General features: G+C 42.7%; 2 protein-coding genes across 34 annotated transcripts in view; one reads left to right on the plus strand and one right to left on the minus strand.

Moving 5' to 3' along the window:
- Positions 1-10,356, plus strand: part of ABI3BP (ABI family member 3 binding protein) — a 168,862-nt gene extending 158,506 nt beyond the window's left edge. For all 28 annotated transcript variants that reach the window (XM_065676534.1, XM_065676519.1, XM_065676526.1 and 25 more), the window contains 5 exons: positions 51-130; positions 1,604-1,633; positions 2,628-2,789; positions 6,512-6,625; positions 9,038-10,356. In XM_065676534.1, coding sequence (XP_065532606.1) covers positions 51-130; positions 1,604-1,633; positions 2,628-2,789; positions 6,512-6,625; positions 9,038-9,153 — 502 coding nt within the window. In that variant the 3' untranslated portion in view covers positions 9,154-10,356. The remainder of the gene's footprint in view (positions 1-50; positions 131-1,603; positions 1,634-2,627; positions 2,790-6,511; positions 6,626-9,037) is intronic.
- Positions 10,357-10,909: 553 nt separating this feature from the next.
- The window catches only part of TFG (trafficking from ER to golgi regulator), a 30,480-nt gene continuing 22,654 nt past the window's right edge, over positions 10,910-18,735 (minus strand). For 3 of the 6 annotated variants that reach the window (XM_065676554.1, XM_065676549.1, XM_065676555.1), the window contains 2 exons: positions 13,816-13,905; positions 10,910-11,687 (listed from right to left, as the gene is read on the minus strand). In XM_065676554.1, the coding sequence (XP_065532626.1) occupies positions 11,305-11,687; positions 13,816-13,905 (473 nt within the window). In that variant the 3' untranslated portion in view covers positions 10,910-11,304. The remainder of the gene's footprint in view (positions 11,688-13,815; positions 13,906-18,735) is intronic. The other 3 variants (XM_065676550.1, XM_065676553.1, XM_065676551.1) reach the window with 3 other exon arrangements.

An 18,735-nucleotide genomic window follows, 5' to 3' on the forward strand; every position in this document is an offset into this window, starting at 1 on the left:
AAAGAATGCTTGGTTTGCAAAATTATCATCTCTTCTATTTTATTCCGCAGTTATGAATTCCACGTGAAGCCTAGAAACCCTCTTGGTGAAGGTCCAAGTAGTAATGTTGTGGCATTCAGTACTGAATCAGGTGAGAGCTTCCAAAGGTCTGACCGTCATTTACAGTGGCTCTAGTATTCAAGTTTGGGGGATATATGAAAGGCTCTCTTGCTTCATTTTGTGCATTTGGTCTTGCTGTTTGCTATCTCCAGACTGTCTTTTTACTACTGAACATGTTACAGTACTGCCTGGAAGGTCAGCTGAGATCAGGGCTGTATTGTGTAAGGATGTAAGATGGCCAGACTGCAGGAGAAACAAACACAAGCACAGACAGTTTGGTGTTCTTTATGAAGAAACCTAATTCCTCAGAGAAGACTCAGTCATTTAAGATTAATATTCCTGACCTTTTTGTATCTATCAAACTTATTAATGACTACTGGATGGGGAACATAAGGTTTTTCTTTGGGCTGGTGTGTTTATGGGCACCTTTGCTACCTGTTCAATAAGGCTGCTGTATAATAGTGATGTCTTTTGGCTAAAATAAGGATAGAGAAATAACAGTTGGGAAAAGCTGATGTTCCAGTATGTCCCTTTCCGTCCTGTTTACTCACCTGTGAAACTGTTAAAAAGGTGTATACAAGCCTGTTTTGACCATAGGTAGCTCCCAAGTTAAGTCCTGTCTGACTCAGAGGTGAGAACTGAAGACTGCCTTTGCTTTCTCTGTTCCAGATCCCAGTAAGGCTAACTACAGTTGACTTGTTGACTTTATACAAGCATGATACCATATTTTGTGTAGAAGTGTTTATGGGTTGGTAGTACTTAAAGACCGTATAAAACACAAAGTAGATTTAGTCTTTTTTTCAGTCTGCATTTTGAGCCAGGTGTAATATTATAGTCCTCATCTAGTGCTAGATCTAGTCTTCATCTAGTCCACTGATGATGGTAGTTCTGGCTGAGCAAGGGCTTAGTCAGGGAGGAGTTCAGACTATGCCACACATACTTAAAAATTGTGAATGCTCTCTTTGTAATCTTAAATTGTTAAAACTGAAAAAAATGTTTGTGCCAAGTGTAGTTTTCATGAATGACAAGGCTTATGTTCTGTCTGCTATTTAGCTTGGACGAATTATGCAGTCAGTTTTATTTTTTCTTAATTGCACACATCTATTTCTCACTTTTGGGCTTTCATAGCCAAGTTTTGTGTGGCAAGTATTACAGAGGGGTCCTTTTTCTTATTTTGAGTTTTGGAAGTGAAATTTTAAAAAAGATGCAGTAGAAATGGGTTTTGCTGGTTATGGGTTTAAGCTCTTGTTTTTACTAGAACTGTGTTTGACTGGTGTTGTCCCCTAGGTGAAATTTTTAAAAGCCCATTGATACTGTAGTTTCACATAAAAATATATTCCCTTTAATTTAGTTTGGTACAAAAATCAACTTTTCTTCCAAAACTCTGTTTCACAAATTACAGCTTAGGTCAACTGTAGAAAAACACTTATCAATGCTTTTCCATTGAAATACTGGGAAAGTTCATTTTACAGCATCTGATTGAATGTTTGTTTTCTTCCCCCAGCGGACCCAAGAGTGAGCGAGCCAATTTCAAGTAAGCCTTTTATGTATAGTATAGTGTCTTCTGATCAGGAAATTTGTCAGAAATGAGATAGCATAATTTTACGAGGAGGGTGGTTGCCCTGCACCAATTAAATGAATGACGGAATCAAGAAGCATTCACACATGATTTCACTCCTTCCACCCATACGCCTGGTAAGGAATTCATGCCAGGCTGCTTGTTTACCTGAGCGGAACACAACCGACGTGATGTGGTGCTTCCGTGGCAGCTAGGATGGCTTCAAACCAATGTACACAAATGAGCCAAAGACAGCCTCGTATTTTCTCAGCCTTGTCACTAAGGCAAAAGAAAGCTCTGTAAAATGAGTAAGATACTCCATGCTTTTTAAGTGAGTTAACAGAGCACAACTCAGAGGATGCTATACATCTGCCATTGTGCTTTAGAAAAGTTTTCAACTTCTGAAGGCTTGATCCAGCTCTGCTTTAGGACACTTAGAAGAGGCTCTCGCTTCTTTTGTGGGACCTTTTGAAGAAAAGCTGAGATTGCTCAAGCAAATTGGACTGCTTTTTGCGTTTGTAATGGGCATCATTTCGACAAACACTGAGACACTCATTTCTTTCCATGTACTTCATAACAGTAATTTTTATGTGTATTTTTGCTAAATCACATACAGTTGCTGTGAGTTGACTGTCCTGGCTTGAACACACTGAAAAACAATGACTGTATCACACACCTTGTGAATGAGAGTTTTGCCAACACACAGACACTGTCCCCCTAACAAGGTCCTAGTATGAACTTATTCCAAACTGGCACCACACACAAAGAGCAGCAGCAGTTCACTGCGTCAGTCATATCTGCAGCCTTTGGTGCTTCCCTGACAGATCTTTCATGTTCAAAATGCAGGTGACTGGTGCCATCGTGCATTCTGCTCCATCAAGGTTTCTAATTCTATTTATTTGAATGTATTTGTTGTACATAATTTTGTGTGCAGCATCATACTTCAGCCTCTTTTTTTCTTCTCCTGCAGTGGGAAAAGATGCTATCTGGACTGAAATCCCATTCAATTCAGACACCTATTCAGAATGCAAAGGGAAACAATACGTAAAGAGGACTTGGTATAAGAAGTTTGTAGGTGTGCAGCTGTGTAACTCTTTGAGATACAAGATATACCTCAGTGATTCACTTACAGGTAAGAGACATTCAAATCAGTGTTATCCACATGATACACTTCTTACAGATATCATGGTTCCAGAACTAAGAGGTTTAACATAGACCAGCTCTGCTGAAGTGTGATCATGTGTGTTAAATCAGGTCCATAGGCAGACTACTGAGCACAGTAGTTTGCTTGTGCTCAGTAATCACTGATGTGTTTGATACTGAATTTTCAGACTCAGGAGTTACTTCTCTGTGACAATCATTTGATTTTATTCATCTGAGTACCTGTTAGTATCCCAGCGGTCATACAGAAAATTGAGATAGATCACATCTCTGCCAGTGAAGGTGCCAAATTCGTATTTAAAGGGTAGCCTGGAGTAGTTCTTAATTAGAGGATTAGGGCCTCATTTGAGACAAGGACTGAACTCAGTCATTCCTATCCCATTTGACAAACATCTGGTTACTTCATTACTTATAAATAAATAGCTGCAACTCTGGTCAACAAGGGTTTACTTACCTGTGTTGACATTTTTATTTTGTTATCATATTCTGTAGTTTTGCTTATAAACTCTCTTCTCTCCGCTCCACCCCACTGCCACTTTCTGTTGTATTACTAACAGCAGCCTCCTGGCCTTATCTTCTCAAATTTTGTTCAGTGTCTAAAGCCACTGGAGTGTGATGTCTTCAAGACCTGAATCAGGTGACATATGCTGTGTATAAGCTGCGGAGACAGCCTATGAAGTGTTTTTCAGAGTAGGCGATAGTTCAGCAGAACTTTGTGCTCATGTAGATTGTACAAGCTATATTTAGAAATATGTTAACTTCTTATAATTCATCCCAAGATCCTGGCTTTCTTCAGTCTTTTATCAGAGCTGCATAGACAACTCTATCACAACAATAATAGTGTGTCAGCCAGAGTAGGAGGAGTATGTATAACTGTGCATGGGAAATATCTTTTGAGTGCAAGTTAAAGGCAGTATGTTCATTACTTTGAAATTACATTAACTAGGAGAAACTGTGGCTTTGTAATCCAAAGTTGCCCCATCTTGGAGCTCAGCACTTCACGGGAGCAGGACTCTGCTCTCTGTACACAGGAACATGGAAGGAAAAGAGCAGGAGAGGGTAGGGCAGCCCATGCCAATAAAATTTTAAGCTGTACAGCCTTGCATCTGCTACCACGCTTCATGAGCAGACAAGGAAGGAAAGCAAGTACAATACCTCATACATAAACAATACCTTGGCAGTTATGCCAATAACATAGACTGTTTTGAACAGAGAGATCATTCATTCAACTGTTGCTGTACTAACCAACTGTGATCAAATGACAGACACTGGCACTGAGGCATAGCGTATCACAAAACCAGCCAGTAGAGGAAATAGCAGTGCTAATCTAGCAGGACTCAATTTTAGCCCTAAATCAAGTGAGTTAACACTGCAGTGAAAGCTACTTCACTCTTAGAAGGAAAGTTTAATGTATTAGGAGCCCATTTTCCCATTTTCATTAGATTGCTTTTGTTCTTGCTGGAAGGGTGGTGATTTAGCTTGCTGGAGAAAGATGATGGTAGCCACATTGTATTCATTATACTTGCTAATCCTAGTTCTTGCACTTGCATTGTTACAACCCGTGTTGACCAGTTGTCACAATATTTGAAAGAACTGAAATATTTATGATGAAGGAAAACCGTTTCTGCCCCCATTTCCTAAGTGAGACTGCCATGGAATGGGCCTCTGTATGTGAGAGAGGAAGTTTCCAGCTTGAAGCCAGACTCTGTTCAGATGTGCTTCGCTGTCACACCTCATCTCACCATGCCCCCACGGCCAGGGGATGAAATCCTGTCAGCACCAGCCAGCAGTGAGGGGCTGCATCGAGGTCCCCAGTCCCACCATATGCTGAAAATACCTTCTGGTGCTTTGCTGTTTAAGCAGCGTAGTGATCTTGAACTTTGGGTGCATTGTGCAGATGCTGTTGTACAAGGCAGCCAACAACCATATCACTGCATACTGGTTTTAGCATGAATTTCCATGTCTAGAGTTGCAGAATTCATAATGTATAAAACAAAGATGGTAACTAATTTTCTTAAGACCACCCATATGGGAACATCGGAAAAAAAGAAAAATTTACTTTATGCTGGAATTGCTATCCCCCAATGAGAAAGATGAATCCAGTCATTTGTCAGCTAAATGTTTTTAAGTGTGTTCCTTCATTATGGAAAGAGTTGGGAAGTAAGAATTTAATAGTCACTGAGAACACTGCTAATTTATGTATAGAAATTGTTGGAATTATGCATAGGTTATGCTGTGGACCAGGAGAGTGTGTGCATATCTGAAAGTTATGGTTCTTGTGTTAGCCATAAAAATATCTGGTTTATTCAGTCTCATGAAGAAAAAACTGATCTACGCTACACATGCCAGGACTGTTCTATAAGCCAGCATCTACTGCTGACCTCATTTAACACTCCTCCAGAGCAGTCAGTGGAGGCATTCCAGAAAAGCAGGCCACCTAAAGATAAAAAAGTATTTATTAAGGGGAGGAAAAAAAAGAAATTCTAAGTGTGACCTTCAACAGCCATGGAAAAAAAAATGCTGTTTTGGGCAGCCTGAATGTTCTTCATTTCGAACCAAAGAATTGCTGAAAGGAACTCCCTCTAACCAGTTCTCCTATGGAAAAAAACATGCCTGCAGCCAGAACCGGATAGTCATGAATTTTCTAAAACTAGGGAAGAACTGTGTGCACAGACACCATCAGCTGGAGGTGAGGATTCTTGGCAAAGCACTGATCAGATCACAAAAATATGAGAAAAAGTGTTTATTGGTAGGCTGCTCCTTTATTAATTGCACGTTAAGAAGCAGTAACATAAGCCATCTCACCACCCCTCAAATGGCCAGGCTGGCGCAGATTCAAGACACCCAGCATCTAACTGGACTTTCTGCTTAGCTCATACTTGAGTACTGAGCCTGTATCTAAAGGCTCTCACCTTTCCTTTCAACCTCACAGCCAAAGGTTGAACTTGGGAAGAGAGTGTAGCATCAATTCCTCCATCTTCTGAACTAAGTTATTACTAATGTCCAGCAAACCGAATCAGTAAGTAAAAATACCTCCCTGTCAGAACTCCTTCGCTGTGGGTCCTCTTGTTAACAGGGTAAGCACAGCCCACAATGTCAGCACATTCCCCATGTGGCATTTGAGACCTAGTTTTCTACCCAGTTGCAGTCAAGTTAAGCAATCCTGCAAATAAATACAAGGGCACACTTCCTGCTCTGGGTAGCAGTTACTATACTGGGGTCATCTATTTCTTAAAGGCTATCACGCATATATGTAAAAATGTGATGATTTATAAAACAGGCTTGGCTGTGTTACAAGGTGACACAAAAACATCTTTGAAGGTACTGGGGGCTCTGTGACAGGGAACCAAATCTGTCTTACGTCGAAATCACTAGCAAAACTTACCTTATTTTTTGTAGTATCAGGATGAGGTTCTAGGTAATAACAGAATTCCGTTTACTGTAGGGAATGTAAGGTGGGGAAAAAATGCATTCAGGTATAGGCTTTGGCCATGAATTCAGCACTTTTCTCTATAGCCAAGAGCAATGTACTTGGAGTATGTGCATAATATTCAAATGACAGCTACAGATCCTGTGAGGAAAAGAATCATAGCATTCACCTTGGCTTCCCCACGGAGCAAATTGCACAGCCCATGGCCTCCAGTGGTTGTTGGAAATAGCCCTCACTGAACATTGCTGCTTGTTTGCTTTCAGGAAAATTTTATAACATAGGAGACCAGCGGGGCCATGGAGAAGATCACTGCCAGTTTGTAGACTCATTCTTAGATGGAAGGACAGGACAGCAAGAAGATCTGCCAGTCAAAGATGGTAATTCCTTATGCCTCTCTCTGTAACAAACCTTGGCAATTCCTTTGTTTGCATGTTTCTTTTTCCTATGGTGGATGCAATGCCCACTGCCAGGGCAGGTGATGCAAAGGGAGGACTGGCTTTGCAGGCAGAACAGGCTTGAGAGGCTTTTGAAGATGAACACTGACTTATTAAAAGACTGTTATGACTCGGGTTCTGTCAGGTAGTAAACAGCCTCCTGCCTGTCTCAAACATGCCAACAGATTATTCACAGTTGGTGTTACATACTTAAACCCAAACACAAATTTGTGTTTGCAGAGAGGTATGTTCAAACTAGCAAGGTTGATTTAAAGTGCAGTAAACCAGCAGCTGGGCATTAAACAGCTTTGTTTAGTCCTAATGAAACACCAAAAGTTTATTACTGGAAAACATAATTCATGCTACAGTAATTCTGTGTGCACTCATTCTGAGTGCCTAGAATTCCAGTCTGGTCTGACTGAGCATGGGGCTGGATGTCCTAAATGCATCCTGCCCCATGCCTATGGCTATGGTTCACATGCTGCTGAGGCTAGACCATAAGAAGATTGTCCTTCTGTCAGCTGAGTGCCTGCCTTGCTTGCTGGCAGCAATGCTGCTGTGAGGGGTTCCATGCCCTTGAGGGGCAGGGACACAGGCAGTATTGATGTGCACGGCTGAGTGGGTCAGGGAATATTTTACCAAGGAAGATAGCAGAGTGGATTTTGGTATGGTATCAGTGTGTTGTCCAAACCTTCCTGAAGGTAGTGCTTCATCCTGAAGGTAGTGCTTCAAGTCTTACGAGCAACAGCTGAAGGATCTGGGTTTCTTTAGTCTGGAGAAAAGGAGGCTCATGGGGGGACCCTATCAGTCTCTACACCTACCTGAAAAGAGAATAGAGCAAGGAGGTGGCTGGTCTCTTCTCCCAAATAACAACTGACAGGACAAGAAGTAATGCCCTCAAGCTGAGCCAGCGGAGGTTTAGATTGGATATTTGGAAAAATTTGTTCACTGAGAGGGTGCTCAGGCATTGGAACAGGCTGCCCAGCTAAGTGGTGGAATCATTACCCCTTGGAAGTGTTCAAAAACCATTTAGATGAAGCCCTCAGTGACAAGGCTTAGTGGGTGGTCTTGGCAGTGCTGGGGTAACAGCTGGACTTCATGATCTCGCAGGACTTTTCCACCCAGTTGATTCTATGATTTATAAAGCACCTTATGGAAGTACATGAATGTGCTGACTTAGATGAGGGAGACTGAAGTGCCAAAATCTCTCACAAGTTTTCCCAAAGACAGTTAGGTAAATGAGCTGAAGGGGGTTTGCTCATGGGATTTTTTACTTGGGGGGTTGTTTTATTTAAGAGGGCTTTGCTTTTCCTTTCCCCGTCAGTGTTGCTCATTTGTAAAGGTGTTTTTTTTGTTGTAAGCGATTGTCTGAATCCAGTCTAAAATGTCTTTTAAGCTGTTTTTTTAATCTAAGTGAATCTGTGCCAGACATTTAAAACTGATTTGTCTTCTGCGACTGGATTTATCGAGTGGATTCATCAGCTATATTCATTTTGTAGAGACAAAGAAAAAAAAACACTCAACCAACAGAAGTCCCCTACCTCTGCCATAGCTTGTCTTCTAGTCAATGAACTGGACAGAGGAAAGAACAGATTGTCCGTTGTTGTGCATTTCCTCCCTGGCTGCAGCAAGACGAGTTCTGTTCAAACTGGAATTAACTACACCCATTTGCCCAAAGTGCAGGGTGAATCATAACTACTGTTGCGTGTTAGTGGCAGAACAGTCATTTGTGTGTGTGTGTGAGCACAGGTGCATGCTTTAGCCACACACACATTCCTGATGATCAGGTTAAGTTCAGCACTAATGGCTCACTTTAACTGTTTGACTGGCAAGCGTGTGAATTGTCATATGGAACAGTTGGAATATGTACTCTTTCTTTCGCCTGGGGATGGGGCGAGTGTGAAATATCCCAAGCTGTCAGGTTTTATTTAGGTTTACCGCAGTGTTAAGGATGCTGCAGTGGGAACCATTTAATCATTATAACTTTGTGAGGAGGAACCATCTCTTTGTTTAGAGAAGCCTTCAGAAGCTGCAGCCAAGGGGGAACTAAGGCAGAAGTCTTGGCCCAGCCCTGCTAGCACCACCCATGGGTGAGTGCTGGGTCCTCAAAGGGAGGGAGGTTTCACCTCTCCCATGCTGCAGCCATCCCAAGGGCTGCTGCTTGTGTTGGAGTTGGGTGGAAAATGCCAGCGTGCTCTCAGTGCAGGGGCAGCACAGTGCTGCGTGTGATAGGCAAGCTAACAGCTCAGGACCTAGTGTAGCCCTTACTTGAGCTGCACATGGACATCACAGGGTAATCAAAGGAAGGTGGCATGTGATGGCTCTACGCAAACCCAACCCTGTTCTCTGTTGTAGGATTTTTCAGGGCCGTCCGTCAGGAACCTGTCAAATTTGGAAAAATCGGCGGGGAGACACACATTAACTACGTGCGCTGGTACGAGTGTGGAACATCAATCCCTGGGAAATGGTAGATGCAAAGTGAACATGGAAACAAGGCCTAGCACTTCCCACCCACCTGACTGCCCAGCATGGGCTCAGAGATAGCAATGTCCACAGTAGACCTGGCACTGCAGTGTGTCTGCTGATGTGCAAGGGTTTATACGAGTTTAATGCCAATACTACATTAATTGTGTACTAGTGTAGGCTGCTTACTGTATGTAGTTATCCAGTTTTACAGACCTGTTTTTAGATTTAAAAAATAAATTCCAACCAGGCTAGGGCCATGTTGTAGGACACTGTGTAGGGAAGCTGGCTCCCTATTCCTGAGGTATGGTTTATATGGTGTTTTAAAAGATACGGTGTGTTTATTATTTATCACAATGTTGCAATAAATGTTTAAGGCACAGTTATGGCAGAGTTGGTCATGGAATGCAATGTGCTTTAGTTCTCAAGTATTCATTGGTCTTCTACAACACAAGTGCCATAAGCTCCCTGTCCAGATGGATGTGTCATAAACAAAGACAACACTACGATTGTTAATATCCTGCAACCAGCAAACTTGAATCGTTGTCTCCTTACCTGTACAAACAGTTTATACTCCTGCCAGCACACAGAGGGAGATTGCTCTACATGCAGCTTTGCATCATCAGGTTAGTGGGTTTTCCAAAGGCTCCAGCTCCAGCAGCAGAGCACATTCAGCCCCTTGCTGCAGAGCTGGACTGCAGTGGGTGGCTGGGCTACCTGAGAGCAGGCCGGTGCCTATGGACAGAGAGTGACAAACATGGAACTGCCCCTCCAGGCTCCAGCTTTTCATAGGAATGTAGTTTTTGGAGGCTAAGACTTCCTGGCTCAAAAGCTAAGTGTACATACAGGGGGCTTGGAAAGAGAAATGAAACGGGAAAATAATAAGCTATTGTTGTTAACAGCATAATCAGGTTTATTTAAAACAAGAAAGTGTTCACTGGGGACAAAGGAGAAATAGTGATAACTGAACTTTAAAACTGCCTTACAGTTAATTAAAACCTCTCCCAAAGCTACTTGTACTGCTTGACCATTTATGAACTAAAGAGATGTAGGTTTTTTTAATGGTATTCACTACATTACTAAAGTATTGAAAAAATATGAACAGGAACAGCCAGATATATATATATAGTAGAAATAGTCATTTATAGAAAATGCCTTATAAAGTACATTGCAGGTACACTGTACTCCTAATAAAAGTATTTTTTAATCAAGTGGTTTTCTTCAGTGTTTTCCATTAAAAGAAATACTAGCTCCTGTGGCACATGCTGCTTACTTCAGCAAGCAGTTTGCTCTGAACTGGTGTGACCAGCCCCTGAGGCATTAGGGCTGAGGAGAGCACAAACAGCAGGAGGTGCAGCTTACAGGGGAACAGGGAGGTCCTGAAGGGGGGAAATATATTCACTCCTTAATTCCTAAGTTGTCTTTATGAGAGTTCAAGCAGCTTACTCCAGTTTTGGTTTCTAGATTCCCTGCTTAGTTTTATGTATTCCTAGAATCCATAAGATGGAAAATATTAGCTGGGAGAATGCTTTGCAGTCTGCTGTCACATGTGCTACTGAACTTGCTACAGCTTTTGATCTGCTTTTTCTTGGGTCAGAATCAAGTCGCTAGAATGGCATTACCATTCTCCATTTACACACCTACAACTCTTGTCTCTTCTCCTACCAATCTGGGAACTGCTGATCTCCACCTTGGTGGCTGCAGACCCACCATGCACCCAGTTACCGTGTTCAGCATTCTCACTTCTCAAACCAAGACCAGGCATTTAATAGATTCAGGGATTTTATTAGTTTTCTATGTGAGCATTACAATTTATAATACATCTAGTTTTACCTCCAGAATCAATCTAATTTAGTACATCATGGTATTAGTAAAACCAAGCCTGGTAATTGGGCTACCGTTCCTGTCCTTCACAAAAGGCAAGCTAGAATGTCAATCACTTTACAGACACTTAGGAAGTGTTTCCCCAAAACCACCCAGCCCCAAATTAAATGAGGAAGCAGGTACAATTTGAAGCAGGAAAGATTGGTTTGGCTGTTCCCCTCCCCCAGCAGAACTGAATTAACAGCTACAGTTTTGCCTCGTCCAGTTTTGGAACCTCAGCTGAAATACCTGGAGTAGCTCAGGATGGAGTCACAGGCGCCCAGGCCAGTACCTCCTTACCGGTAGCCAGGTCCTGGCTGGGCATAGCCCTGGGGGCCAAAGGGCGGCCGGCTGCGAGCATAGGGGTTGGGCCCACTGGGTGAGGGGCTGAAGCCGGGACGAGGCTGGTAGGCGCCGGCCGCTGCCTGGGAGCTGGGGCCGCCGCCACCGCCACCGTAAGGGCTGGGCTGTGCGGGCGGCGCGGAGCCATATGCCTGCGGCGGGTAACCACCCCCCGCGAACTGCGCCGCCGGCCCTGCCGGCGGCACCTGCTGCGCCGGGCCCGGGAAGGCGGCGGCGGCCGGGGCTGGAGCCGCAGCCGCAGCCGGGGTCGCGGGCTGGGTGTAGACCGGGAACTGCTGGGCTTGCTGCGAGGCGGGCTGCGGCTGGCTGTAGCCTGCTGGAAAGGCAAAGAGCAAAGTGGTAATAGCGCGGTGAACCGCGGCACTCGCAGAAAGAGCTTTTGTTTTCCACTTGTTTACAGTGACAAACATAAAACAACGCAGGAAGCACAGGGAAGGCAAACCAAGAAGCAACTGCAATTGTTCCTGCCTCGCACATAAGCACACTTCCTGGTTGTTGGGATCCTACTCTGGCAGCACAGCAACACTGGAAACAGTCACTACAAAACGGTTTGCTCATGAGTGACAAGAAATTAAAACCCAACCAATAGTATTTTACCATCACATCACATGAAAAATAAAAGTCATCATTAGCAAGTGAGGCAAAATGCATCCCTTCCCCAAATAAAAACTCAAAACTACTCTGTCATGAAAATATTGTTGGGGTGTAAATTTAAGTCATGCCTTTGATCAAATCATATGTGTTTTCAGTTCTTTAGAGCTCAATATGAGAAAGCTGTGCAGAACAGAATACTTCAGCACAGAACTTCCATTTAAACATGTACATCAAGTCCCAAACTTGATTTTTATGCATAAAAGCAGCTTCCCAGAGGAAGTTTCCCTTATTGAAAGCTTCAAAATGACACGGCTCCTTTTATGAAGAAACAGCTACTTTTATCCACCATGAAACACACCTGCAGCTACTTGCAATGAAACCTCTCCAGTGACTGGAATCCTGTCAGCATTAAACACCAGACACACGAATTATTAAGAATGCACAGCCCTAAACGGAAAGAGTAAGGATTGAACAATGCACTGGAGTAAATAAACTCACCTTGAAACCCAGATCAACATTTACTCATGAGACAAACCTCTAAGGGTCTGGTTTTACTACCATGAGTAAATTGCCACTTTGTTCCTGGTAGATGTACAAGAGTGGGAATAGATCCCATTCTCGGGGGACAGGGGTTTCAAAGGAGAAAATACTCATGGGAACAACAGCAAAACAAACAAAAAACCGTTTGAGGCAAGATCTTCAAAGGCTGCTGTCGGTAGGTCCTCCAAAGGAAAAAGACTGTTTCTGAAAGATCAGGTTAATTGTGAACTAAGTTATGAGAAGCAGAGGCACGGAGATCAGTTGTGGTGGTGTTTCATTCTTAGGTGAAGATCACGTAGATTAGAATGCAGAATCTCACCCTGTGCTACAGCTTTCACAGAAACTTCTCCACTAAAAGAATAGATTAGGTGATGGTAGGATATGACTAGAAACCAGATGGAAACTATCCTCTCAGTTTTTAAGCCTAAAGAACATCAGACAGACCCTTCTACTTCCAACAGGCTTGTTACTTCTTAATTACACTTCACAAAGTCTGTCACTGTCTTCTAATTATACATGGGGGACGGGGGGTGAGAAATCTGCAAGGAACAAGGTACCATTTAGAGACTCAAATTAATCAGCTCTCACACAGTGCACAGGAACAAGGGCAGGGGCCTAAACCTTCAGTTCCAAGTTTTCTAGGGTTCTTCTATCCAAAATAAGTGAACATATTTCTTTATGAAGAAATAGATTTTCTTCATAAATAAATTCAAAAATTTCATATTTGACTATACATAAACCACCAGTGTACCAAAAGTTTTCAGTACTGCTGCTGAAAGTCTATTGGCACCTTTACCTGAGGCATCAGCAAAATCGTCAACTAAAAAGCCTATCACCTGAAAGTTTCTCACAAATTTACAATACTTATAATAGCTAAGGAGTTAATGACAGCTATAATCAGTGTTTACCCCACTAGATTTTGTACATGAAGATCATTCTAGATGCAAGAAATAAGGGCCATCTTTATATACCTATGGTATTTAAGTTAGCTAAATTGGGATCTTTCAGTCAGTTGCCAGAATCCCAAGACTGCAGAAGTTAATCCTGACAATGGCTCGTACTTCAGGTGATTAATTTTGCCTACCTTTCTAACAACACATTCTACTGATTAATAATGAAGTCCACATTGGGTCACAACCAAGTAGAATCAAGACACCACAACTTCAAATGTGTATTAAAAATATAGACAGCTGCAGTGTTCTCTTCTAGTGATTTCTGAATTGTGCCAGTTCCCATCAGAACCATGGGTACTGTGGCTGCTCAGCACCCTCACCTGCCCCACAGGCTCAGGAACTGAGTGAGCTGCTTACCTGGGTACTGCATACCATACTGCTGCTGAGGCTGAGCCTGCGGCTGCTGAGCAGGGTAACCAGGCTGTTGATACTGCTGATACATCTGACCTATGGATTAAAAACGTATTTAGTTGAAGGCCAGCACCCTAGCTATGTTATAAACACACCATGAACAACACCCTAACAACTCAAAATCACAGAAACAAACCCTCTTAAAACATGAAAAATGTCTTTTCAAGAAACCTGAACATTGTGGGTGAAGTTTGAATATATATGTTCCACCTGAGTGTTAGCTGTAGCAGTTACCAACTGAAATCTGTCTACAGATTTTAGTATCTGAACCATGCTATTCTAAAGATTAAATGCTGCTTGTCTATCTCCAACTGAATAAATAGTTCCAATTCAGCACATGAGACCATTTCACATGTTCAGAAGATGCCAGAAGACATGCAGCTTAATCAATGCTACTCTGGTGGGTAACACAGGAAGAATCTTTAAGCATCCTGGTAACTGCTCCAGAACTTGCATGGTAAATTAAAGTACTTCAAAAGTTTAACATGTCCTCAGACTGTCTGTTTATATTAGGGTTTTAAGACCATTTCTGCATCCAAGCATTATAAGCAGAGTGGTACATTATTTATTCTGACCACATCTTCCAGATCTGGTCTCTCAGTATCTCACTTGCTGTAAGCCAAGTTCTCTTGAAGACAGCCGGGGCATACACCCTAAAGCAGAGATAAGATCATTCTTAAGCTTGGGTATTCCAATTCAGTGTGAAGTTTTCCTAAACTCATTGTTCTGAATTTCTTGGCAAGAAGAGGCAGAATATTTGTTCAGACTTCACCTATAGGCCTTGTTCAGGCTTTATGCTTCTGCCTTTTTTCAATTTAGTTAATAGGCACAGTCACAGAACAAAATCAATTATTTGCCACAACTAAAGCTTTGCTGAGCTGGAGCAGACACAGAAACTTCATTGTTACTCTAGGAACTTCAAGTGTTACTCTACTGCTATTCATTCTGGAAAAAGCAGCACAGGTATAAATACACTGTAAAGCCTATCTTCTAAACTGCACCAAGACAAATGCAATTCAGCTCTGCTCCAAGTCCTCCCAGACCCTGTGCACACTGCTTTAAAAGAACTCTGTATTTCTTTTTTTTCTCTGTCTTACTTGCAGCTTGAAAGCAACTATATCTTACAATCACACTGAAGTGATCAAAATATTATTTGGTGTGCAGCTATTGTGTGATGACGAGAGTGCTAACACAAGGCTTGAAAGAATTTAAGCCTGTTAGCTTGATAATTGAGAATGAGAGACTCAGAAAGTATGTTTTCTGTTGCTTAAACTCAGCTGTGAAGAGGATGTTCTGGGAGAAGCAGCAAGAGGCTACCTGTCTCAGGTTACCTACAGGCTAAGGCAATGACCACACTGGCACCTGCTGGACGCTCCGAGTAAAGTGCTGTGAAAGACAGCCCGGCTCTAACTCTCTGTCACAGCAGGGAGTTTTTCCAAAGCTGAGAAGGCTGCGTGTCTTCACCAGGGTAGAAGCTTTAGCGAGTACCAGAGAAGTGTTCCAGTGTCGTTGTTACAGCCATGAAGGCAGTCAGGGATCCAACTGGTCCTTAAACACACACTTTTCCCTCTCACTGGAGTTCTACTCTGAACCCAAGATGAGCTACAGCATCAGTGTCTGGTTTTGTACTTAAGCAGCACTTACTACAGTCAAGGATCTGCCAGCATTTACCATTGTTCCCGTGCACTGAAACAGCCATTTTAGCCTGATTCAGGAAAACAGACAAATAGATGTATTCACACAATATTCTCTTCCCTAGAAGATCATGAAGTGCTTACAAGAATAACCTTCACATCCATTTCAGCAAAGATTAAAAAAGCATTAACATCTGTACAGAACAGATTCTGTTCAGTGAGTGGATTTAGTGGTACAAAAGCACAGGCATGCCAAATGAGACAGGACTATGCTGGAATGTCTTTTTCACTGTCATCTATTTGCAAAAATGCCATTAAAAAATAATCCCTGGTATAACCAGAATGATTATCACATGATGGGCATCACCATTTTACTTATATCCTCAAAACAGAATCATAGAATCATAAAATAGTTACGGTTGGAAAGGACCTTACGATGATCTAGTTCCAAACCCCCTGCCATGGGCAGGGACAAATCACTCTAAACCATGTCACCCAAGGCTCTGTCCAATCTGGCCTTGAACACCGCCAGGGATGAAGCATTCACAACTTCCCTGGGCAACCCATTCCAGTGCGTCACCACACTTACAGTAAAGAACTTCTTCCTTATATCCAATCTAAACTTCCCCTGTTTAAATTTTAACCCATTACCCCTTGTTCTGTCACTACAGTCCCTAATGAAGAGTCCCTCACCAGCATCCTTATAAGCCCCCTTCAGATACTGGAAGGCTGCTATGAGGTCTCCACGCAGCCTTCTCTTCTCCAGGCTGAACAGCCCCAACTTTCTCAGCCTGTCTTCATATGGGAGGTGCTCCAGTCCCCTGATCATCCTCGTGGCCCTCCTCTGGACTTGTTCCAACAGTCCCATGTCCTTTTTATGTTGAGGACACCAGAACTGCACACAATACTCCAAGTGAGGTCTCACAAGAGCAGAGTAGAGGGGCAGGATCACCTCCTTCTGCCTGCTAGTCAATATTCTTTTGATGCAGCCCAGGATACAGTTGACTTTCTGGGCTGCAAGTGCACATTGACAGCTCATGTTCATTTTCTCGTCAACCAACACCCCCAAGTCCTTCTCCACAGGGCTGCTCTGAATCTCTCCTCTGCCCAACCTGTAGCTGTGCCTGGGATTGCTCTGACCCAGGTGTAGGACCTTGCACTTGGCATGGATGAACTTCCTGAGGTTGGCATCAGCCCACCTCACGAAGCGTGTCAAAATCCCTCTGGATGGCATTCCATCCCTCTAGTGTATCAACCAAACCACACAGCTTGGTGTCATCTGCAAACTTGCTGAGGGCACACTCAATTCCTCTGTCCATGTCAACAACAAAGATGTTGAACAAGACCGGTCCCAACACCGATCCCTGAGGAACACCACTTGTTACTGGTCTCCGGCTGGACATTGAGCCATTGACCACAACTCTCTGCATGCGGCCATCCAGCCAGTTCTTTATCCACCGAGTGGTCCATCTATCAAACTGATGTCTCACCAATTTAGAGACAAGGATGTCGCATGGGACAGTGCAGAACGCTTTACACAAATCCAGGTAGATAACATAAACTGCTCTACCCCTGTCCATCAGTTCCACAGCCCTATTATAGAAGGCCACCAAATTGGTCAGGCAGGATTTCCCCTTAGGGAAGCCATGCTGGCTGTCACCAAGCACCTTGTTGTTTTTCATGTGCCTTAACATGCCTTCCACAAGAAGAATCTGCTCCAAGATTTTGCCAGGCACAGAGGTGAGACTGACTGGTCTGTAATTCGCCGGGTCATCCATTTTCCCTTCTTGAAAATGGGGGTTATATTTCCCTTTTTCCAGTCATGGAGAACTTCACCCAACTGCTATGATTTTTCAAATATGATGGACAGTGGCTTAGCAACTTTATTTGCCAGCTTCTTCAGGACCCATAGATGGATTTCAGTTTAAGATGGTCTTGAACCAGATGCTCTCCTACAGTAGGCCTACGGTCTTCATTCTCACAGTCCCTGTGTCTGCCTTTCAGGACTTCAGTGGTGTGGTCAGAGCATTTGCCAGTGAAGACTGAGGCAAAGAAGTAATTAAGAGCCTCAGCCTTCTCCAAATCCAGGGTAGCCAGTTCTCCTGACAGCTTCCAGAGAGGGCCCCATTGTCCTTAGTCTATCTTTTATTTGCAATGTAACTACAGAATTCCTTCCAGTTATCTTTCACATCACTAGCCAAGTTTAATTCTAACTGGGCCTTAGCTTTCCTAACCGGGTCCCTAGCTTCCCAGACAATATCCCTGTATTCTTCCCAGGCCACCTGTCCTTGCTTCCACCTTTCATAAGCCTCTTTTTTTCCCTTGAAGTTTCCTCAGCAAATACTGGGAAGATGGGGCAGAAGCACAGCTTTGGGTATTTTGGGTTTTTTTCAAAAGTGAACTAATATTTTAAAACCAGTTTATAACAAGAACATGCTCTGTTAAAAACCAGACCATCCTGCTGAAAACCTGACCATCAAAACTTAGCCAAAGATCTGTCTGGGCCATGGTCCTACAGTGGTTCTCATGGAACAGCACAGGTCCCCAAATTACCACTGGACTGCGGTGCTATCAGACAATTAAGTGTGGAAAGCTACTCCCTGTTTCAAAGTAAAGTCTTTGAACATTTTGGGTAAAAGCAACTTAGTTAATTAAAAATCAAATCTCAGGTTGATAATTACACACATATTACCCAACTTTGGTAAGAGACCACTAGTTACCATGCACATAAAGGCATAGCATAAGCACTGCCACTAGTACTGCTGATGAACAAAGTGCAATAATGACTTCTGATCTCTTCAAGAACTGAACCTATTTTATTCATAGAGTGAATCTAATCAACACTTAACATATTCAGTGGCAATAATAAGAACTGCATAAGCTGCAGACCAAAACCTTCACAATTATTGCTGTTGTACTTTTACCTAAAAATAAAAAAGGACTTGGGCAAAGGCATAGCATAGTTCAGTGTTTAAAAATAGAAAAAAAAAAAAAAAAAAAAAAAAAAAGCACTCTACTTTCCTCAATCCAAGTTCAGAAAAATCATTATATCTACTCTGAAACATGAGCCTAGACAACTTCTTTCCCAAGTACGGTGAGTTTTGCTAAAACAAGTATTTTTTCCCTTCCCTGATGTTAGCAGCCAGTCAAGATTCCAACCTAGTGCTGGTAGTGCTTTAGAGCATTTCATTTGTTTCAGTCTAGTTTAACATCGACACTTAAAACCTCATAT

This window comes from Lathamus discolor, chromosome 4 (assembly GCF_037157495.1).
Source record: "Lathamus discolor isolate bLatDis1 chromosome 4, bLatDis1.hap1, whole genome shotgun sequence".
NCBI classification, from domain to species: domain Eukaryota; kingdom Metazoa; phylum Chordata; class Aves; order Psittaciformes; family Psittacidae; genus Lathamus; species Lathamus discolor.